Genomic DNA, 24,200 nt, shown 5'->3' with positions numbered 1-24,200 from the left:
AGTAAATATGATCCACTCAATACTTTTACTAAATCTAAAATAATACATTAATACATAAACGGCACCAAAAAAAGTTCCCAAATAAAGAATAAACATAAACCAAAACCCTCCATGTGTAACGACTCCTCAAAGGTTCTTCTTCTCCTTTACCAGCAGTCTCCGTTGTACGCAGAGTCAATGTATTCACAGCTCTCCATAAAGGAGGATCTGAAGAACAGCTCCCGTCTCCCTTTCTGGGTGTGGGGAATGGGACGGGTCTTAACTCGGGTGCGGGGACTGGGACTGGGACTGGGACGGGTCTTAACTCGGGTGCGGGGACTGGGACTGGGACGGGTCTTAACTCGGGTGCGGGGACTGGGACGGGTCTTAACTCAGCTGTGGAATGCTGTATGTCAGGGTTGTCCAATTCCTCTTCTGACTGGAGCTCTGACTGGAAGTGTCTGATTAGGAGAGTCTGACGGAGGCATCTGAAGGTGCTCCTCTTCCATGCTCACTTGCGGCTGTCGTCGGCATCGTCGTCGCTCTCATGCTCCTGTCGCTGCCGTTCTCTCCTCATCTCCTTCAGTTCCTGTCTGTATTTCCTTTCGATGAAGCGTTTCTGATGCGCCATCTGTGGGAAGTTGTCTGGAAGAGGAGAAAGAAGCAGACGCAACCTTCAGTCAAGACACGTCAGACGCACCACAGAAACCTCAACTTCATCATGATTAGGAGGAAGTCGGCGTGGCGGCGGCTTTGACAGTTCACTGTGGAAAACGTTTTTCACTCATTCTGACTGATTCAAGATCATACAGAAGAACATTTAATACAATGTTTTGCTGTAATAAGTAGTCAGGATCAGTGACCATGGTCAGTGTTCAGTAGTGAGGTTTAGTGACCATGGTCAGGGTTCAGTAGTTAAGATCTACTTGACCTCCTACAAACCCTTCCAACATAGTAATGCTTTGTGTCTCAAGGCAAGCATAACCACTGAATGGTGAAATCCCACTTCCCAGGGAGACATCGACACACAGACAGCTGTAGCAAATTAACTGGTGACTCACTGTAGGAACCCAGCATGTGCAAATGTATGAACATACAAATGAATAACATTCAAATAAATCTAAGTGCCTTCACTACAAAACAAAAACAAATACGAGTGTATTAAATCTTCCTTGATTTAAAAGTAATTCTGGGAAAGTTATGAACTTCTAAGATGACTATCATTTTTTTTTTTTTTTTTTTACAGTTGTTGCAGCTACATATTACAAGTTTCATGACAAGCACTACAGCAGTGGTTCCCAAAGTGGGGGGCGCGCCCCCTAGGTGGGGCGCGGAGCTATTGCAGGGGGGGCGCGGAGCTTGAAAGTAAAACGTGCACATGTGTCAATATTAGGGATGCACCGATTCCGATATTAATATCTGAAAAAATTCTATATCGGGTATCAGTGACAATGTGACCGATCCATTAAAACAGATCTATTCAGTCTAATTCTATGCTTGTAACGCTTTTCGGAGTTACACTCCGACACGGACAGAAAACTTGGACAGTTAACAGGCGAGTGAAACACGAAGCAGAGAAGAGGTGAATCACTCACTCGTACTCGCGCTGGTGCTATTCCACTTAGTCCGTTTATGTGCTGGTTGACCAAAATAAACCTGGGCTCCATCATTACTTGACTGTTCATACATGAACTGGTGAGTTGTCCAAAGCTCATTGAATGCGTTACTTACAGAAATAAAATAAAGATAAAATAAAGAGCAGTGGTTTTCTACGGCAGAAAGCTAAATAACAACAATATTCCATACGCGCGCTCAACTCGCTCCCTTAAAGAGACAGTACACATATTTCTGGCCGTTACATGCTTTGTGCTCTGCGTGATGTCAACGCTAGCAAACTAGCCGCATAGGTATTGCTGTTTCTCTTATTTCATCTCCTTATTTATTTAAAATGATATTTAGAATTCTTGAACCATTTCAAAGGTTTCTTGCAGTTTATTTTTTTCATGTTTGACCAAAGTTGTGAACTTATTGTTTTTGTCTGTTTCAGGTTCTTTGATATTTTACATTCAATGTTATATTCATAATTGCCCTGACTGAACAAATGCAAGTTGTGCTTTTTTTTACATGTTTTTATGTGTGTTTAAGTGTGCTATACTGGTGCAGAGTTTTCAATAAACTTGTAATTCAGTATGTCTGTGTTTAAAAAAAAAATGTTTTAAGTCGATTCAGCACTGTTTTATCAGATCGGTATCGGATCAGTATCGGCCGATACCAAGCCTCAGATAGATATGAATGGGTATCGGAAGTGAAAAACGTGAATCGGTGCATCCCTAGTCAATAGGGGGGGGGGGGGGGGCGCAAAAATATTCTCATCTACTAAAGGGGGGCACGGCAGAAAAAGTTTGGGAACCACTGCACTACAGGAATACACATGTACTACAGGAATACACAAGCACTACAGGAATACACAAGCACTACAGGAATACACATGTACTACAGGAATACACAAGCACTACAGGAGCATCTTGGCTGAGGAATTTACTGTAATATGCTGGCATAATAGATTCAGTATTTTTTCACCTCAGTTTCTTAAAACACATTTTTAGCCTGTGCTTAGAGGGAGGACAAAGGAAACATGTGTAAGCCTGTTGAGCATGAATTGCAAAGTCTGGTAGGAATGCTAAAGGACAGGCCACAACATCAAGGGCTCAGGGCCAAAGCCAACTAATGTTAACATTTTTACAGAAGTGAAGTGCACAGAATTGGCTGCAGTTTGAATAGGAACGCCTGTTTACATGTCCTCCTCCTTCTGAGCCTGTGACAGACGTCTGCGCAGGACACACAGTCCCCACTGAAATACTCAGAAGGGAAGGTTCAGAATTCATAGGCTGACTTCCCATTCTGTGGAACCTCATTCAGTATAAAGTAGTTGGTCCAACGCAGCCCACTGTTAACTCTGAACTGGGTCACAGTGTGTGTGTGTGTGAGAGAGAGAGAAAGAGAGAGAGAGAGAGATAAGGGTGAGAACATGAGCAAAAGAGAGAGACAGTAGATGAAAGATGAGTATGTGTATCCAGCAACATGATACATGTGGATGGAGAGGCAGTATTAAGAGTGGAGGCAGAGGCAGCATGAAGGGTGGAGGCAGAGGCAGCATTAAGGGTGGAGGGAGAGGCAGCATGAAGGGTGGAGGGAGAGGCAGCATGAAGGGTGGAGGCAGAGGCAGCATTAAGGGTGGAGGCAGCATTAAGGGTGGAGGCAGAGGCAGCATTAAGGGTGGAGGCAGAGGCAGCATTAAGGGTGGAGGGAGAGGCAGTATTAAGAGTGGTTTATTTTGGATACAAACTGCTGCACACAAACCACTGCACAAAGACCACAGAACGCAGGCTTCCACACTGTTGACCGACAATGCAGCTATTCTGCTCAAGGACAGTTTCATCCTCCCAGCTGTGCGGGTGTGTGAAGGCCTTTGAATGCTTGACTGTGATGTAAATGGGCATGCAGATACTACCATCTTAACTTTGTGTGTGTGTGCACAGGGCTGAGAGGGGGAGTAATGACTATAGGAGAACAGGTATGGCTACGATGAAAACCCTTCAAGCCCTTAAAACAGCACACAGCTGCAGACTGACCCAACCAGTACTACCCAACCTGCCACTATTCAACAAATGATGTTATTAAACAAGACTTCTTAATGAAACACGTAATCATTATTAAACACCTGCCTGATTTCACGCCTCACTCCCACCTTACAGCATACATCTAACCAATAATTATTTATGTCTACATGGTTCTTAATACGAATCATCCCCCCCCCCCCCCCCCCCCCCCACCACAATGATCAGATCAGTGAAACAAAACCCTCTACACCTGTGAATCAAACTGCTCTCCCCTCCAGTAATCAGACACCTCCGTATCCCACTGAATCAGACACTAACCATGGTTACCTTCAAAATCCATTATCCATCCAGCTTAAAGATAATTAATGGATCAAGGTCAATCCTCCACAGGTGTGTACAACTGGTAGAAAAAACAAATGACCCCATGCCGATTTAGCTGACCAGTACAGAAGAACCAAAGTGCATCAGCCATGGAAGGGGCATGGCTAACTCACACCTGGTTATTCCAGGGGTCGTTGGACACACTGTCTTGATTTGAAAGTCTTTGACACAGTAAATCTTCAAATTTCATATTTATCTGGTTCATCCCAGTGTGTGTGGTATCTCGGTGTGCGTGATTAACTGTGTTATCTTTAAAGACAATGTGTGTGGATTAACTGTCATTTAAAGCTTGCGGTACTAGATTTGTGCAGGGCTCTATATTAGGGCCTCTGTTGTTGAGTTTGTCCAGTGGAAATGGCTGAGCCCAGTCCTGCACAGCCACTGCAACAATCGAGTGCTAGTTGCTCCCAAACAATCAAAAGTCAATTATAACAGCACATCAACAAACACAGAGATTATCAAAAGGTGTTGGTAAATATGGAGGAGTTTAAATGCAGACAATAGGTGTTGGTCTGGACCCAACTCTTAAATGTGAGGAGCAAAAAGATGAGCAACACAATCACAGAACTTGGACAGTTTTAGATTAGAAATTCACAAATTAATCGCAGATGCATCCAGGACATTTAAACACAGGTGTCTTCTCACATGTCTTACTATACGTCAGCCAAGCAAGATGGCCATGAACCCATCAAAAAAACCTTTGCCAGTAAATCACACAATATCATCACTGTCAAATGCTCTCGAAATATGATGATTTTTAAAATAATCTAATTATGTATTCAAATGTCTCGTGTTTGATTACCCATAATCGTGCACGGCAGGCCTGAAGACCTTTGATCAGCCTTGCTCCGAGAGTCAGACCAGGACTGCAGGGGTCGCCTACAGGGGGCAGTGGCGTCTTCCTACAGAGCTGCATTTGCACAATCTGCTTTTTCAGTCAAAAAACTGACCAAAGAATGCCCACTGGTTTGAACATTTCTTTGGATTTTAAAACCTTTTCTTCAATTAGACAAAAAAGTGATTATAAAATATCAATCATGTTTGGCTTAATGTAACTCTGTTATCTGTGTTCTCATTAGGGTTATGTATCTTGTGGAGGTGATGGCTGATGGAGACTGTAATCAGGTTGCATGGAGGAGATGGTCATTTTGTTGTCATAATGTATGTATTGTATTTATTATGTTTTAGTTTTAGTCCAAATGTTTACCTGCGCTGGGATAGCAGATGGACATTAGATTATGAGATCATTATTAGATTATGAGCTAATTCTGGTGCGAAGCATCTCTCTTCGGATTTACTTGTTTTGTACATGGTCCCCAACAAAATTAATGTAGTAAATAAAAAAGTTACTAAATGGCCTAGATTGGCCATTTCCTCCTCGACACGGACACGGTCAAAGCAGCAGTGGAGGTGGGTGGTGTTTTGGAGGAGACACTCAATAAAACGTGTTTGGTGGAAAGACATGAAGTACCTCATTCATCCTCAACATGGACATGAAGCACCTCATTCATCCTCAACACGGACATGAAGCACCTCATTCATCCTCAACACAGACATGAAGCACCTCATTCATCCTCAACACTGACATGAAGCACCTGATTCATCCTCAACACAGACATGAAGCACCTGATTCATCCTCAACACAGACAAGAACCACCTCATTCATCAACACTGACAGGAAGCACCTCATTCATCCTCAACAATAGAGGGTTTTCCATCCACCGAGTTTTTGCGCATTTTGAAAATGCGCATGAAAAAAGCTGGATGGAAAAAAGACCAAAATTCGAAAAAAGCCCCAAATATCGCAAAAAGATTTTTACGCTAGGAGGAGGTGGAAAAGTTAGACTATCGCATCGCCAAAATTCGGAAAAACTGGATGGAAAAGGGTTTTTCGCATAAACGATGACGTATCATGCCTCAAGTCATGTAATGTATTGTATGACTTTGGTCACATGTTCTACAGCACCTAGCAGAGGTGGGGACTCGAGTCACATGACTTGGACTCGAGTCAGACTCGAGTCAATAATATTAAGACTTTTGACTTGACTTGAAAAAATATTCAGAGACTTAGACTTGACTTGGACTTTTACACCAATAACTTGGGACTTGAATTGGACTTGAACCTGTTTACTTGCAAAGACTTGATTTTTTTAAACCCCAAATCTAAATTTTAAAACGCATATTAATATTTATAAAGTGCGCCCCATTAATTTCATTTCCGTCCTTCTGACGCAGACCAGTCCTCTGCTTTTCCACACTCTGTACGTGTGTGTGTGCATGAGCTGCAGCACAACCAATCAAATGGGGGGTTGGCGAACGTAAATTGTTACCGGGCGGGGTGTAAAATGGACACAAATTAAGTATTATATCGCGATCGATCGATCGCCAGTGGTTGGTGCCAGAGCGAACTAGTAACTCATTGAATCATAGATGTGGATCAGAGGTAAATAAACTAGATTTTTTTCCGGCGTGAGAAATCGGATGTGTGGCGTGAGAGCGTGTGAAGACAGTCAAATGCGTGTGTCTCACGCTCAATGCGTGAGAGTTGGCAACCCTGGGTTCTGTATCTGAACTCGGGGAAGAGAGCCTCTCTCTGTCACCATCATAATATCCAGTTCTATCTCAGCATGGATTGTGTATTTGAAGACATCTACGTCGAGAAAAAAATATATTGACAAAAGTGGAGCGAGTTTTCAGCTATGGGGACATCATTCATCGTGCACAAATGACATACAGACTTTTGGCCAGCAAATGCAATGCAGAATAGTTTACTGAAATGTCTAAAGTTGCAGATTCCTGTTAATTGTTCAGTTCTTATATTTGTTTGTCTTGTGTCACTCACACATGTTCTCCAAGAAACCAGATAAGAGAAGAGAGGGAAAATGCTGTTATGGTTCTTTGTATTGTACTGTGAAAATATCAGCACTTTTTATTTGAACATGGAGTTCTACTTATGACTTTTTCACAGAATATTTATTTCTGGAAAATTGTAGTTTAAAGTATGAATATTTTTGCAGCTAAGTTTAACAAATTGAACTGTGCAATAAAGAGGTGTAATTTAAATTTTTTTTTATACTTTGTGTTTTCAGTTGCACATGTTTTATCAAGATTTGAGGAGAATACAGATAAAAAAAAGAACGCATGTCTGTTATTTACATTTAAAATATACCTGCAACATTGGTAAAAAAAAAAAAAAAGACTCGAAAGGACTTGAAATTCCAAGTTTTAGACTTGGGACTTGACTTGACTATTGCCTGTCTTGACTCGAGACTTGACTTGACTTGAGTGTCTTTGCTTGAGACTTGACTCGGGACTTGAGGTATAAAGACTTGGACTTACTTGAGACTTGCAAAACACTGACTTGGTCCCACCTCTGGCACCTAGTGTTTATCTCCATTGTCAGATTACCTCTACAGTAACGCCAAGCTTCTGTGGCTCACATACGCAACCTGCCTCCACAACACCAGTACACACCGCCAATGCACAACATTAGCATACATCACACCACCAGTCCACAACAATACACAAGTCCACAACTCAACACCAGTTACACAGAAACTATTTCAGCTTCTTTTGCTTCAACACACACACACACACACACACACACACACACACACACACACACACACACAGCTCTTCATATGAAGGCCTTAGTGTGAGATACTGAGATAATCGTGTCGGCAGCAGACCCGCCTCGTCCAGCAGTATAACACTCATCTGCTCCGAGCCGCAGTGAGAGTGATGGCGCACTCAGCCGCCTTGTACCATCTGATTTCACAGCAAATCAGTACATGCCACTTCCTCTACTGGAGCTCGACGGACAAGCCACAAGGGGGCTGAAGGAAAGTCAGAAAGAGGGAAGGAGAAAAGAGGAAAAAGAGAAGGAGAGAGAGAAAGACCCCCTAGCTGGGTTAGTCATAAAAATGCACAAAAAGGGATTCTGAACGCTACCACTGCTGTGCCGACTAGAACGTGACGGATAGATGATATTAAATGAAATGACCTTTTCTGGAGGCATCACTAATCTAGTCACACAAAACGGCAATTCATGAAGAGGAAATGTTCATTTACCAGCAACGGGCGAGTATCAATCAAAGGGACAGCTGCCTGCCGGAGAGGCCTAAACTACTTAGAATGGGGAAGAACAGAGTCAAGAGGCAACAGGGAGGAAGAGAATGAGCGAAAGAGAGCGTGCGCGAGTGAAAGAGGCAATAAGGGCAAAAAGAAGGGAATGAGTGAAGGGCAAACTGGAAGAGAGAGGGGAGAGGCAAACAGGAAGAGAGTGGGGAGGGGCAAACAGGAAGAGAGTGGGGAGGGGCTTAACAGGAAGAGAGCTACCCGATGTCACTACCCAGTTTGAACTGGAAACCAGATTTGAGACTTGTAATTTCCGACAAGTCTTACATCAGACACTGTACATTTACGGCTGCCAATGTTATGCATGCGTGAGACTTTTTTTAAACAATTAGACATCATTGTTAGCTAAAGTACCACAGATAATATCATTTACCACCCAAAGTCAAAGAAACGTTAAATGTTTGTGAAAAACTGCAATAAAAATCAGCATTCCAGATAGACTGGAATCTAAGTTAAAGATAGTTAGATAATGTAGCTTATGTAATAATGTCCAAAACAAACTAAATTAGAAAATGTATTGTGCTTAGAATTTTAGAAATTCAGATGTAGCAAACTACATAATTGAATGAAAAACACTGCATGAATCTACATCTAGCTAACTACTTATGTAGTGATAGCTAGCTAGCAGCATATTCAAAGGGCAATGCTTATGACCAGATACAGGAACACCAAGGTTAGCTAAGGTTAGCTATATCACGACAACTTTGAGCAGTTAGCCAGCTGGTTGTGAAAGTGAAAGGTGCCATATTTGTCAATTGTGATTTTTCACCACATTCGAAACTTGTCCTCCGCATTTACCAATCTGTGCAGTTAGAACACACACACATACACACACACACACACACACACACACACACACACACACACACACACACACACACACAAGTGATTACTAGGGGGCTGTGCTGCACACGTGCCCAGAGCGGTGGGCAGCCCTAGCCTGGCGCCTGGGGAGCAGTTGGGGTTAGGTGCCTTGCTCAAGGGCACCTCAGTCATGGCCTCAGTCAGTCATGGTCATTGTCACTGCATATCAAGCAACAACAGCAGCTTAGGTAATTCTTAACGTTAGCTACTGCATCCACAGATGACTTATATTGCTGTTAAAATGATGACGAAGCCAGATACTAAACTAAGAAAAACTACTGTAACAGACATATCAGCAGAAATTAGTTTGGATAAAGTGGACTGTGATAGCATTAGCTAGCTAGTAGCTACTGTAAAACTTTCACCTACTAATCCTTTAAAGTGGATATAGTTTACTTTACCTTAGTTATTAATCCGTCTCATTAAATCAGTCTCATTCAATCTAGAATCAATCAAAAACTGGTGATTTGATATCTCAATGATTTAAATAACTGATTTCTTTGAATATACTGATAACAACCATAATCTGAATTATATCAATACAGACAACTTGGTGAAAATAAATGTTATATTTATTTAAACCCAACTACTCTGTCACATCATAATCAATGCATAGTATATTTACAGTGAAGACTAAACATCTAGTCTAGCATGTGTGTGTGTTTGTAAAAGGGGATGTAAGCACGTAGATAGACGTGCTATCTTGGTTATCCTATAGAGAACAAAGCAACAAAAATACCACTGAATTTAAAGAGAGCAGCATGGCTGTATGTAATTGAGCTCAGCTGGTTTGTGATGTAGGACAAAAGAGAATGGTGCTGGCATAATACCTACAAATAAAGTGGTGTGTCTGAGCCAGGGGAAGACGAGACGAGAATGATGTGAAATGGAGTGGTCACATGCAAAAAGAGAGAAGTGAACTGTGTGTACAAATCTTGATGATGATCTAAACATGCGCAAATACAATCAGAATGCCTAAAGTACATTCTTAGTTTACTCTACAGTTAAACTGACTATTCCCTTTTGATAAACTATGCCACCACCGGTTCTTTGTAACAGGTGTACTGGGAATCGTCCTTCTGGTTGCAAAATCCAGGACCGCGAGTCTCGCCCACAATTTAACGAGAGGGAATTGACCGCCTTTGTTTCAGCCCATGTGACTGCCTTCACATGCTTGTTAGTAGTTCGGTGAATCTGTTGCTGTGGTAACATCGATCAGTGGGTAGTTTAGATTCCACCCTTACGTGGCCTAGTTAATTAAGAAGTACGACTTTAGCTGTTTGCTTTTCAATGTCTAAATGTTTGCGTGTTCTAAATGGAGAAAACGGAGAGATGACAGATCCTCTCTTAAAAGGTCTAACCCCTAGGGAAGGGCAAACCAGAGAGAGAAAGCTGTTCAAGGTGTTTAAACACATGAATTCCACAATCTTTAGACACACCCTCTTTCTTGCATTGAAGCAACCTTGTTGCTGGTGGTGCCGTCACCTGCTGTACTGGCATGGTGTCTATGCTACTTAAGGCAAATTACCCAGCTAGCTACTTAACGATCCTATGTGGATGCGGCCGTAAAATTGATCCAAAATGACATTACATATTGCAAATGCGTAGTCCAAATCTGTTTCCGGTTCAAACTGGCTAACGAAAAATCAAAGAGAAAAAGAGGTGTTACGGGCAAACAGGAAAAGGAAGGAGAATGTGGAGAGTCAGCTCAGTTCCGCCCCCAGCAGGCCCCAGGTGGCATAGGGCTGTCAGTGCTTTAAGCGGGAATGCTTGCATGCAGGCGTGAGAGCAAGTCGCCATGGAGATGCGAGAGTAGGGCATGTTTGTGCTACGTCCTGCTGGTCTGAGTTGGTGCTCTCATAAACGTGAACGAACACAGACAGACAGTCTCAACCTGGAGCGCCTTGGGAGCCCAGTGTGGGACTGGGTAGAGGCCCAATCAGAACGCAGAACCTTCACGAGCAACAGCCCAGCAGTGCTAGCAGACCAACTTCCTTCCCTTTAATAGCATCTTACAATCCCACTGAGATACAGTCATCGCAACTCACTTAGAAAGTGCAGCTTTTCATAAAGATGATGTACATTCACCGGCCACTTTATTAGGTACACCTTGCTAGTACCAGGTTGGACCCCCTTTTGCCTTCAGAACTGTCTTAATCCTTTGTGGCATAGATTCAACAAGGTACTGGAAACATTCCTCAGAGAGTCTGGTCCATATTGACATGATAGCATTATGCAGTTGCTGCAGATTTGTCAGATGTACAGCCATGATGCGAATCTCCACCACATCCCAACGTTGCTCTTCTGGATTGAGATATGATGACTGTGGAGGCCATTCGAGTACAGTGAACTCATTCTCGAGTTCCAAAAACCAGTCTGAGATGATTCACGCTTTATGACATGGCGTGTTATCCTGCTGGAAGTAGCCATCAGAAGATGGGTACAATGTGGTCATAAAGGGATGGACATGGTCAGCAATATTACTCAGGTAGGATGTGGTGTTGACACAATGCTCAATTGGAACTAATGGGCCCAAAGCTTGCCAGGAAAATATCTCCCACCCCATTGCACCACCACCACCAGCCTGAACCGTTGATACAAGGCAAGATTGTTACATGCTTTCACGTTGTTAATGCCAAATTCTGACCCTACCATCTGAATGTCGCAGCAGAAATCGAGACTCATCAGACAAGGCAACATTTTTCCAATCTTCAATTGTCCAATTTTGGTGAGCCTGTGCAAATTATGACCTCAGTTTCCTGTTCTTAGCTGATGGGAGTGGTGTGGTCTTCTGCTGATGTAGACAATCCACCTCAAGGTTTGACGTGTTGTGCATTTAGAGATGCTCTTCTGCATGCCTTGGTTATAACGACTCTGTTATTAACGGTTATTTGAGTTACTGTTGCCATTCTATCAGCTCAAACCAGTCTAGCCATTCTCCTCTGACAAGGCACAAGGCATTTGTATCCACAGAACTGCCGCTCACTGAATATTTTCTTTTTCTGACTATTCTCTGTAAACCCTAGAGATGGTTGTGTGTGAAAATCCCATGAGGTCAGCAGTTTCTGAAATACTCTGGCACCTACAACCATGCCACATTCAAAGTCATTTAAATCACCTTTCTTCCCATTCCAATGCTCGGTTTGAACTGCAGCAGATCGTCTTGGCCATGTCTACAGGCCTAAATGCATTGAGTTGCTGCCATGTGATTGGCTGATTCGACATTTGCATTAATGAGCAGTTGGACAGGTGTTCCTAATAAAGTAGCCGGTGAATGTATATTTAATGACATACAAGACAGAAGTCTGTTGAAACTACATGCAAATGTATATGCTGAAGAATGACAGAACTTGTGATAACATTAATTTGCATGAGGGACAGAACTACAAACAACCAGGAAGCAGGGACAACTGTTATCTTACGTTCAAAAATAAAAATGTCCCAGCCAGAGAGCATTCTTCTAATTTTCCCTGAGTGCTTCATAATTAACCTGAACACCAGCCCAGAATCAAAGCTTTGTGAAGAGGCTTTAATAAGATCTCCCTCACTGTGGGCTGCAGGTTGGAGAACACTCACACTGCAGAGCACTTCCAGAACAAAGCTCACCTCTCCATTACATAATAGGATTGTTGATCAAGCTATCCACCCTGGTCATTAGCATAGCAGAGGGAACTCGATACACAATCTATTCTCTGCACTGAATGGTATGGGTGGACAGCTGAGCATGGTTTGGGAGAACAACTGGGTCTGGTTCGGAAGGACAACTGGGTCTGGTTCGGAAGGACAACTGGGCATGGTTTGGCAGGACAACTGGGAGGGATTTGGGAGGACAACTGCATTCCTATTTTCATGGTCACACAAGCACACACTCCTAACACTCCTTTTAACTTTATGGAGTTTTATTTTCTACCATCACTCATCACCTACATTTCTCCAGCGCGTCCATGGCAGCTCCCATCTCCGCCTGCTGGATGCTGTTTGAAGGCAAAAAAAAAAAAAGAACATGACACATACAACCAGGAAAAGTGTGAGTGTGAAAAGAAGGAACGAAAGAGAGAAAGACATAGAAACAGAGAGAGAAGGGAGTGCTTTTACAATGAATAAAAAGAGAGAGATAGAGAGAGTTAGAGAGGCAGACAGAGAGAGACAAATAGAGAGAGAGCTTTAATTCATCACCTCCAGGACTGGGCTGAATGTCAGCTACAGGGCATAGAGGTGGAGAGAGGGTTTTTAAAAATGTTTACTAAAGCTGCTGTGTGTGTTTGTGTGTTGGGGAAGGCTGTACAGAGCAGTATGATTGGGTAATAAGTCTCCAGGGCTCTTGGACCTAAAGTTGTGTTTGAACAACATTCTCTTCTGTTGCCCAGTGGGTTTTATGTGATCAGAAGAGAGATACATAGAGTTAGACAGACAGATAGACAGACAGACAGAGGATCTCATGGTTGAGTACATGCATAAACAGCTCAGGATGGGTGAAAGACGAAGACAAAACACAAGACAGAAGGAAAGAAAGATGGTTGTGAGAGAGACAGTGTGTGTTCACTCCCATCCCACCAGGATGGCACTAAATCAAATGGCAGTTGGAGGTGAGAAGGAAGAGGGCCTCATGCTGCCAGACATCACTTCCTGTCTAAGGCAATGTGTCTAGGACAGCTGTGCTTTCCAGGGAAAACTGCAGCTGCTCACTGACCCTCTTTTACTAATGAGCACACAAAACACAACTGGTAGACACAAGCGAATACAGAGAGTGTACCATGTGGAGGAGGGGCTAAGATATGAGGGGCAGAGTGCACCACGTGGAGGAGGGGCTAAGACATTATGGGCAGAGTGTACCATGTGGAGGAGGGTGATGATGGGTGGAGTGTAGCCATACCTGGGGCCTTTTCCGCACCCTATCCTCTCCCCTTTGAAGTACACGGCGACAGTGTAGGTCCGTGCGTGGGATGGCCCCACTGTCTGTAGCGTTCTGAAAAACAACACACAAAATACAAATCACACTCTGAGGAGGAAGCTGAATGAGAGAGAGATGATCAGAGAGAGAGTACAGTCTGCTCAGAGCAGAAAATGTTAGAAGACAGAAAGCCAGGAGAAGATTACTCCAGTAATCAAATCACAAGACAAAGCATCAAACCCCAGAGCTATGCAACTAAACTCCTGACCCCTAAACACAGTCCCCTCTGCCAGCTGGTCCCGAGACAAACTAATGACTTGCGACAGTAAACAGAGGATACAGAATAGCAGAACATCTCTACATGGTGAGAGCCACAGTAGGGACAGACCCTCACTAATATACGCTCAGTGACTACTGTCTGAGACAGGCAGCAGGAAAGGGAGGGACGTATGGACAGCTGGAGTGGTTACCTAGTCTGACACACTCACAAGAAACACAATAACAATGGATCACGGCACTTACCTCTGGGGCTAAAAATGTTTCATAACAAAATTGGTCACCAAGGGAAAGAGATCAGGAAATTGACAAATACACCAAAGAGGCTCAGAGGGGTCTGGCTGTCCCTGTCTGGCCCCGCCTTCAGACACCAGAAAACACAGAATTACTCTAACACACAATAACCACAACACACAATAACCATAGCACACTAACCATAGCACAGATAATAACATAACACGCAACAAGCATAATATTTTGTCCTTTAAAATCCAACAAGTCCATGTTATTAGCCAGTCAGCACAGAAAAACCAGACACATAAACCAAACATGTAAACCAGACAAACCAGACACATAAACCAGCTGAGGTTATGACTTCATGTGCAATGTTAGTCCATTATCAAGAGGTAGGTTCCGATTAACTGAATTATTAACAAGCTATTTACTTATTTCACAATACATATTTAATACCATGTGGTGATTTGTAGTGCCAAATGAATAATTGATGGTCTTTTCTGCAGCAGACCTGCATCGGGCTTAGTGTTAATCACAGCTACTCCACCTACTACACCATCTGTGCTGATCACAGACACTCCACCTACAACACCATCTTTGCTGATCACAGACACTCTACCTACTACACCAACTGTGTTGATCATTCAGACAGTCCACCTACTATACCATCTGTGCTGATCATATAGACACTCCACCCACTACACCATCTGTGCTGATCACAAAGTCACATACATAATTAGCCAATCACATGGCAGCAAGTGCTCCTCCATGGATCACCACCTTATCATGGTGGAGGGTTTCACGTGCCTACATGATCCTAGGAGCTAGGTTGTCGGGGGCAATTCCCCTGGTAGGATCTCCCAAGGCAAATTGGTCCTAGGTAATGGGTCAGACAAAGAGTGATCCAAAAACTCCTATGGAATTTATAAATAACAGGACCCAGATACCCTCACCTGGATTAGGGTTATCAGGCCTCACCCTGGAGCCAGGCCTGGGAGAGGGGCTCCTTGGCGAGAACCTGGTGGCCAGGTTTCTACCCATGGGGCCCGGCTGGGCACAGCTCAAAGGAGATACATGGGTTCACTCTCCCATGGGCCCACCACCTGTGGGAGAGGTAGTACTAGGGGTTCGGTGCATTGTGGATTGGGCGGTGGCCAAAGGTGGGGGCCTTGGCGTACCAATCCTCGGTTACTGAAGCTGGCTATTAGGACATGGAACGTAACCTCTGGTTGGGAAGGAGCCTGAGCTGGTGTGCGAGGCTGAGACATACCAACTATATATAGTTGGGCTCACCTCGACACATGGTTTGGGTTCTGGAACCAATCCTCTTGAGAGAGAGGCTGGACTTTATTCTTTTCTGGAGTTGCCCAGGGTGAAAAGCGGAGGGCTGGAGTGGGCTTACTTATTCCCTGCTTCCCTGTGCCTTCGGGTTGGGGAACAGGCTCTGACTGTTGTTTGTGCTTATGCACCGAATGGCAGTTCGGAGTACCCAGCCTTTTTGGAGTCCTTGGAGGAAGTACTGGAAGGTGCCCCTTCTGGGGATTCCATTGTTCTGCTAGGGGACTTCAATGCACACCGATCTGATCCCAAGTGGTGTTCTGTTATTGGACTTCTGTGCTCGTCACAGTCTGTCTATAACTAACACCATGTTCGAGCACAGAGGTGTCCATAAATGCACATGGCACTAGGACACCTTAGGTCGTAGTTCGTTGAACGATTTTGTCATGTTGTCGGATTTGCGACCGTGTGTCTTGGACACTCGGGTGAAGAGAGGAGCTGAGCTGTCAACTAATCACCACCTAGTGGCGAGTTGGATCAGATGGTGGGCGAGGATGCTGGACAGATCTGGCAGACCCAAACATATTGTGAGAACATATTGTCGGGGAACGTCTGGCAGAGGAAACTGTCAGAAAGGTCTTTAACTCCCACATTCGGCAGAACTTTGAGCGCATCCCAATAGAGGCTGGAGACATTGAGTCCGAATGGGCCTTGTTCCGTTCCTCCATTGTCAATGCGGCGGACTAGAGCTGTGGCCACAAGGTTGTTGGTGCCTGTCGTGGCGGCAATCCCCGAACCTGATGGTGGATACCTTGGGTAAGGGAGGCCGTCATGCTGAATAAAGAGTCCTATTGGGCCTGGTTGACTCGTGGAACAACGAAGAGAGTTCGGTTGATAGTCGAATCTCAGTTACAAGAGGAACAATGTGGGTTCCATCCTGGTCGTGGAACACTGAACCAGCTTTTCACCCTTGCGAGGGTCATAGTGTGTGCATGGGAGTTTGCTCAACCAATCCACATGTGTTTTGTGGATTTGGAGAAGGGATTTGACCATGTCCCTTTGGAATTCCTCTGAGGGGTGCTCCAGGAGTATAGGGTACGAGGCCTGCAGCTATGGGCTATTGAGTCCCTGTACAAACTAAGCAGGAGCTTGATTCGCATGGCTGGTAGTGAGTCGGACTTCCCGGTTCCCGGTGGGCAGACTCCGCTAGGGCTGCCCTTTGTCACCGATTCTGTTCGTAACTTTTATGGACAGAATTTCTAGGCATAGCCAAATGGCGGAGGGGGTTCGATTTGGTGGCCTTAGGATTCCACATCTCCTTTTTTGTGGATGATGTGGTCCTGTTGGCATCATCAGGCCAGGACCTACAGCTGGACTTCTCGCTGGATCAGTCTGAAGCCGAGTGCGAGGTGGCCGTGATGAGCACCTCTAAAACTGAGACCATGGTTCTCAGTCAGACAAGGATGGAATGCCCTCTCGGTGTCGGGAATGAATCCTTGCCTCAAGTGGAGGAGTTCAAGTATCTCGGGTTCTTGTTCACAAGTGAGGGATGGATGGAACAAGAGAATGACAGGTAGATCGGTGCTGCGGCTGCAGTATTGCTGAGGCTGTACCGGATCGTTGTGGTGAAGAGATAGCTGAGCCAAAAGACAAAGCTCTCGTTTTACTGGTCAATCTATGTTCTGACTCTTACCTATGGTCACGAGCACTGGGTAGTGACCGAAAGAATCAGATTATGAATGCAAGTGGCCAAAATGAGTTTTCTCCGCAGTGTATCCGGGCTCTCCCTTAGAAATAAGGTACGGACCACTCCGGGAGAGGCTCGGAGGAGAGTCGCTGCTCCTCCATGTAGAGAGGAGCCAGTTGAGGTGGGTTCGGACATCTGGTCCGAATGCCACATGGGCGCTTCCCTAGGGAGGCGCTCCAGGTATGTCCAACTGGGAGGAGATCATGGGGAAGACCCAGGACACGCTGGAGAGATTATATCTCTTGGCTGTCCTGGGAACGTCTCGGTATCCTCCAAGAAGAGCTAGAAGAGATAGCTGGGGAGAGGGAAACCTAAGCCTCTTTGCTTAGGCTACAGCACCCACGACAAGAACCCAGATAAAGCAGATGAAAATGGATGGATGGATGGATGGATGGCAGCAAGTAAATGAACTTAGGCATAAAGACATGGTCAAGACAACCTGCTGAAGTTTAAACATCAGAACTGGGACAAAATGTGATTTAATTGCTGTTGAAGGTGGCATGTTGGTTATTACTGGATGGGCTGGCTTAAGTATTTGAGAAACAAGAGATTTTCACACACAGCCATGTCTGGGGTTTACAGAGGATGGTCTGAAAAAATGTGAAAATCTCTTGTTGATGCCAGAGGTCAGAAGAGAATTTGCCAGACTGGTTCGAGCTGACAGTAAGGCCAAATAACCACTTGTTATAAGCTGTTATGCAAAAGAGCATCTCTGAACACACAACATGTCAAAATGTGAAGCGACTCCACCGTGTGCCTCTCCGGTCAGAGAGGAACATACCACTGAGGCTGTAAAGTGCACAAGATTGGAAAAATGCAGTTTGGTCACAGTCACTATGAACCACTGCCACTGTTCATCATATCTGACCCAATCATCATGCAGCTCTATGAAGCCTTCACACAGTTCTGACCCAAACATCGCACAGCTCTGTGCAGACTTCACACAGTTCTGGCCTAAACATCGCACAGCTCTGTGCAGACTTCACACAGTTCTGACCCAATCATCACAGAGCTCTATGAAGCCTTCACATAGTTATGACCCAGAAGGGAAAGCATATGTGAATGTGTCTCAAACGCACAAATATGTGAATTCAGTCTCAATTTTACTTTTCTAATTAAATGTTTAAAAACATTTGGATTGTTAGGTAAACTCTTGGCATTGTGTTAGAAGACCACATAGAAGCACCTCCGCTTACTGTACACTCAGAGCCCAGCTGAGCTGTCATGCCAACATCTGCTCAGTGAAGTACAGCTGAAAGTAGAACGTCCTCAAGGAAACAAGGGTCGTTAAGGAAACGAGGGTCGTTACAAGAATGGTACGGGAACTGTTGCCAACAGCAACACAATCTGGTTTAAACATCACACTCTGAATGAGCCATACGCCACATGACAGTGTGACGCTGACTTCATAATGTGTATCGCCCAGCCCCACCACACCAGTTGCCAAGGAAACACATGTTTCATTAGGGGACATGTGCAAAGTCTGTAAATATATGCAAAGTCTCATGGTGACAGCATGGTCCAAGAAACGATAATGCTCTCTGAAACCAGATTGTCCTCCATCAGAGTCTGTGATGGGAAGCTTTTATGTGACAAGAACAGTGCCACAGCATGGGGCAGTATTACAGTATTACAGTGTGGGTCAGAATTACATCACTCACTCACTCTCTCTCTCCCTCCCGCCCTCCCACCCTCCTTTGGATTCTCATTTTCTCCCTCATTCTCCTAGATAACCAGGTAAACAGGAAACTAGTAAAAGAACATGGAAGAGGAATGGAGAAGCAGGAGAGTGGACGAGGGGAAGGGAGTAAGTGGACAGAGGAGAGAGGATGAGGGGAAGTGAGGGGACAGAAGACAGTGGACGAGGGAAAGTGAGTGAGGGGACAGAGGAGAGTGGATGAGGGAAAGTGAGCGAGGGGACAGAGGAGAGTGGATGAGGGAAAGTGAGCGAGGGGACAGAGGAGAGTGGACAAGGAAAAGTGAGCAAGCTGACAGAGGAGAGAGGACGAGGGAAAGTGAGCGAATTGATAGAGGAGAGAGGACAAGGGGAAGTGAGTGAGGTGACAGAGGAGAGAGGACGAGGGGAAGTGAGTGAGGGGTGGAGAAGCTCGTACTTGTAGAGCGGGATGTCGGGCTCTTTGCCCTCTGTACGCAAGGTGAGGCAGCACTGTTGCAGCTGAGACTTGGGATCGTTCCAGTCCTGGTTCAGAATAAACTCCTGCAAGACAAACAGACAGAATCACCCAGAATGCAACCATGCTGTTTCTGAATGAAATTGGCCCCACTGTCTTTTAGTGTCTTTCTTGTGCTGTTCTAGATACACACACACTATATACACACACACACACACACACACACACACACACACACACACACACACACAATATAGCCAAAAGTATTCACTCACCTTCCTTGACTCACATATGAGCTTAAGTAATATTCCATTCCTAATCCATAAGGTTCAATATGACGTTGGTCCACCCTTTGCAGCTAGAACAGCTTCAACTCTTCTGGGAAGGCTGTCTACATGGTTTAGGAGTGTTTAGGGAGATTAGACGTCAGTTCATACGCTTGGGTAATTGTAAATCAGATTTAGCTCCGGTTGCTCAGGGTGTTCCTCAGGGCTCGGTGCTAGGACCACTGCTCTTTACCATTTATATTCTGCCACTCTGTGAGTTGTTACGGCAGTATGGATTAAAATTCCATCTCTATGTTGATGACACTGAGCTTTATTTCAGCTTTAAAGCTCATGCCCCTTTCCCACTCCCAACTCAACCTGTGGCTGCATGCTAATTTTCTTTTATTAAATGCCCATAAGACTGAGTTTCTTATTATTGGTACTACGTCTGTGGCCCTTTCCCTTGCCAATACATCGCTTACTGTTGCTGGTATGCCGGTCAATTCATCCCCTGTTGCACGTAATCTTGGAGTTCTGTTTGATCCGACCCTTTCATTTGAACCTCAAATACGTTCACTCATTAAGTCAGCCTTCCTCCATCTCCGCAATATCTCCTGCCTTCGTTCATTTCTGTCTCCTAAATCTGCTGAAACCTTGGTTCACACTCTCATCACTTCTAAACTAGATTACTGCAACTCTCCCCTCTATGGTCTCCCCTCCAATTCTCTGTTCCCTTCCCTGTTCAGAAAGCTGCTGCTCGTGTTCTGACCCAGTCAAGGAACTACGACCATATAACGCCTGTCTTAGAGCGTCTTCAGTGGCATTCTAGTACTTACTTATAAAGCACTCTCTGGTTTGGCTCCCATATATCTGGCTAATCTTTTGCACCGCTATGTCCCTACTTGACGGCTTCGGTCATCTGACTCTGGTCTCTTAGTTGTTCTCAAATTCAAGTTGAGCACCATGGGTGGTCGATCTTTTGGTGTGGTGGCTCCGACCCTCTGAAACTCTCTTCCTCTCTCCCTCTGTCTCTTACCATCTCTTTCAAGGCTCAACTAAAAACCCATTTATTTACTCAATAGTTTCTCACAACTTCCTTAACTTAGGTCTGTTCTATGGGATTTCTGTTTTCTTTCTATTGTTTCTATTTTTGTCTGTTTTGTTCTTGTCTTTGTTCTTTTTTGTATTTCTCTGTAAAGCGTCCTTGGGTACTTTGAAAGGTGCTATATAAGTGGAAATTATTATTATTATCATCATTATTATTATTGTTATTATTGACCATTCTTCCAGAAGTGCATTTGAGAGGTCACATACTGATGTTGGACGAGCAGCCTGGCTCTCAGTCTCTGTTCTATCGGGTTGAAGCCAGTCAAGTTCATCCACACCAAACTTTGCCATTCATGTCTTCATGGACCTTGCTTTGTGCACTGGTGTTCCCACAAAGCTGGGAGCATGGAATTGTATGCTGAAGTTAAAGTTCCTTTCACTGGAACTATGGAGCCAAGCTCCCCCTCTTCCAAACTTTACAGTCAGACAAGTACCGTTCTCCTGGCAACCAACAAACCCAGACTTGTCCATCAGATTGCCAGATGGAGAAGCATGATTCATCACTCCAGAGAATGCGCCTCCACTGCTCTAGAGTCCAGTGGTGGTGCACCTTACACCACTGCATCTGACGCTTTGCATTGTACTTGGTAAGGTATGGCTTGGATGCAGCTGCTCGACCATGGAAACCCATTCCATGAAGCTCTCTGTGCACTGTTCTTGAGCTAATCTGAAGGCCACATGAAGTTTGGATGTCTGTAGTGATTAACTCTGCAGAATGTTGGCGACGTCTTCATATTATGTGCTTCAGCATCCACTGACCCCGCTCCGTCAGTTTACGTAGTCTACCACATTGTGGCTGAGTCGCTGTTGTTCCCAGACACTTCAATTTCCCTATAGTACAGCTGACAGTGGAATATTTAGGAGTGAGGAAATTTCACAACTGGATTTGTTGCACATGTGGCACCCATCACAGTTCCATGCTGGAATTCACTGAGCTCCTGAGAGTGATCCATTCTTTCACAAATGTTTGTAAAAACAGTCTGCATGCCTAGGTGCTTAATTTTATCAACCTGTAGCCATGGAAGTGATTGGAACACCTGATTCTGATCATTCGGATGGCTGAGTGAATACTTATAGTGGCAATATAGTGTATGTAAATGCACGCATGCACGCACACACTCTCACGCACACGCACACACACACAAACTCATGTGTACACACCCACTAATTCACACTCACAGAGCAAGACACAGAGAGGGAGAGAACAAATCAAAGACTACTTAAGACAAAAGTGGACAGTTGGGACAGAAGGAAGTGTCCCAGGTGTGCAGCACTGAGGTTCTCTCAAGGGACACTTCTAAATGCACTCATATTAACTGAAATGCACTGGGCACAGAGAGAAAATGGAAACTGAACCTAGAATAGTTACTATTCATTTGCAGTACACCGGTCTCCCTCCACCCAGGGTGGAGGTGCGGGGGTGATTGGACTGCCTCACTCAATACTTCCTCACAAATGGAAATTAGGGCTCCACACACACATACACACACCCTTACACACACATCTCTCAGAAGACAAATGGCCTGACAGCAATTAGCATGGCACACCACACTGTTGCCGTAGATTGCACACAGTGTGTGTTTGTGAGAATCCAGGCCATGCTAAGAGGAGAGAGAAAGATCTCTCAACGTGCCTCCTTCCTTCAAACCTTGCAGGTACTTTAGCGATAGCCTGCCGTTGTTCTCTTAAAAGGGCGGCGTTTCTGTTGGCTGGCGTCTTGGCCGGGGTGTGGGAGGGGAGCCGAGCGCTCTAATGAGCAGAGGCAGCAGAGAGGAGCCCCTCTGTGTGGCGCTGATCACACTAGTGTGCTGCTCAAACCAACTGCTGTGTCCTTGATTGATTGCCAGGAGAATAAATAGTCCCTTGAATAGCTCTGCTCAACACAAGGACGGAAGCGAGGTCTCTCCACCAGACAGTGCTAAATTAAGAGCACAGATTACAATACTTTATTTTAAACTGGCTCACCAGCATGACTGATCTGTTAAAGAGAGCAGTGCTAGCAATTAGCCATTAGCCTCAAGGGTTAAATCGCCAAGCAGTAACGCGACAACCTCCATCTCTAACGCTTGCTCGTCTTCCCCTTCCTCTCTCTCTCTCCTCATGGTATCTCACTCTCTCTCTCCTCTGTAATTATCTCTCCCTCTTCTTCCCTCTCTCCATCCCCTCCCCATCCCTCTCTTTCTTTTTTCTGGGCATACCTTCAGCCGTGGGAAGAAGCAGACGTTCATGAAAGTGTGGACGTACTCCAGGTCTTTGTCTATGTAAAGGGCAGCGATGAAAGCTGAGAAGAGGAAGAAAAAGATCATACAGGGATTCAGGAACTACGCCCAGCATCCACGTGCCACGCTACACGTCTCCACCACTCGCTGCGTGTTGGCCCCACGTCCTGTCAGGGCAGGGCATTTACCAACTGCCCCTATGGGGCAACTGCAGCCCACACACAGAAGACAGATGCGCCATGGTCCCACGTATCTTCTGTTACACACTGACATATTTCAGTCTTCAAACTGAACAGCATCTCAATAATAAAGTGTTCAAATAACAAAGGTAAATAAAACCATTTCAGTAATAACTGAAATAATATTCATAATAGCAGAGGGCTTTGAAATATATTATTCCTTCTACACAATCATGAATTGTCTTATTGCTGGTAATTCTGAGCACTATTGTTCATGTATGTGTGAATGTGTGTGTGGAGATACACTCTAGTGTCACTAGTCTCTCACTCTCCCCACCAACCTACAGCTCTCCAAAATCTCTGATCATCTTTAATCTGTGTGTGTGTGTATGTGTGCACGCAAGTGTGTGTGTGTGTGTGTGTGTGTGTGTGTGTGAGAGAGAGAGAGAGATTGTGTTTGTGTGTGTGTGTGTGCGCGCGTGTGTGAGTGTGTGTGTGCATTAATTCATTCATTACAAGTGTGAGATGCAAGTGTCCCTAATACATAGGTTCTGAAATTCTATTGTCACATGGTAACACAGAATATTCCCAAAAGGGAAATAAATATATACACACGCGCAGGAACATGCACACACACACACACACACACACACACACACACAGATACATACACTCCAGCAGGTCAGCGAGTGTCTTGGTGCGGAGAGCGACAGGTCGTTTGGTCTTATCGTTGGTGATGGCATACTCCTGCATACCCAGCTCCTCCGCAACCTTCGCCTGGGTCCTGTTATTCACCAGAGAACTCCGCAAAAGCTAACAGATACACACACACACACACACACACACACCCAGTTATTCACCAGAGAACTCAGCAAGAGCTAACAGATACA

The 24,200-nt window shown here is 44.8% G+C and overlaps 1 protein-coding gene across 3 annotated transcripts in view; it reads right to left on the bottom strand.

Moving 5' to 3' along the window:
• Positions 1-309: 309 nt before the first annotated feature.
• Positions 310-24,200, bottom strand: part of drosha (drosha ribonuclease III) — a 159,636-nt gene continuing 135,745 nt past the window's right edge. For 2 of the 3 annotated variants that reach the window (XM_077000876.1, XM_077000877.1), the window contains exons 26-31: positions 23,982-24,123; positions 23,111-23,193; positions 19,522-19,625; positions 13,855-13,947; positions 12,909-12,955; positions 310-624 (exon numbers count right to left, since the gene is read on the bottom strand). In XM_077000876.1, the coding sequence (XP_076856991.1) occupies positions 491-624; positions 12,909-12,955; positions 13,855-13,947; positions 19,522-19,625; positions 23,111-23,193; positions 23,982-24,123 (603 nt within the window). In that variant the 3' untranslated portion in view covers positions 310-490. The remainder of the gene's footprint in view (positions 625-12,908; positions 12,956-13,854; positions 13,948-19,521; positions 19,626-23,110; positions 23,194-23,981; positions 24,124-24,200) is intronic. The other variant, XM_077000878.1, reaches the window with a different exon arrangement.

Source organism: Brachyhypopomus gauderio, chromosome 3, assembly GCF_052324685.1.
Source record: "Brachyhypopomus gauderio isolate BG-103 chromosome 3, BGAUD_0.2, whole genome shotgun sequence".
Lineage (NCBI taxonomy): Eukaryota > Metazoa > Chordata > Actinopteri > Gymnotiformes > Hypopomidae > Brachyhypopomus > Brachyhypopomus gauderio.
This window is presented reverse-complemented; position numbering and strand designations above follow the sequence as displayed.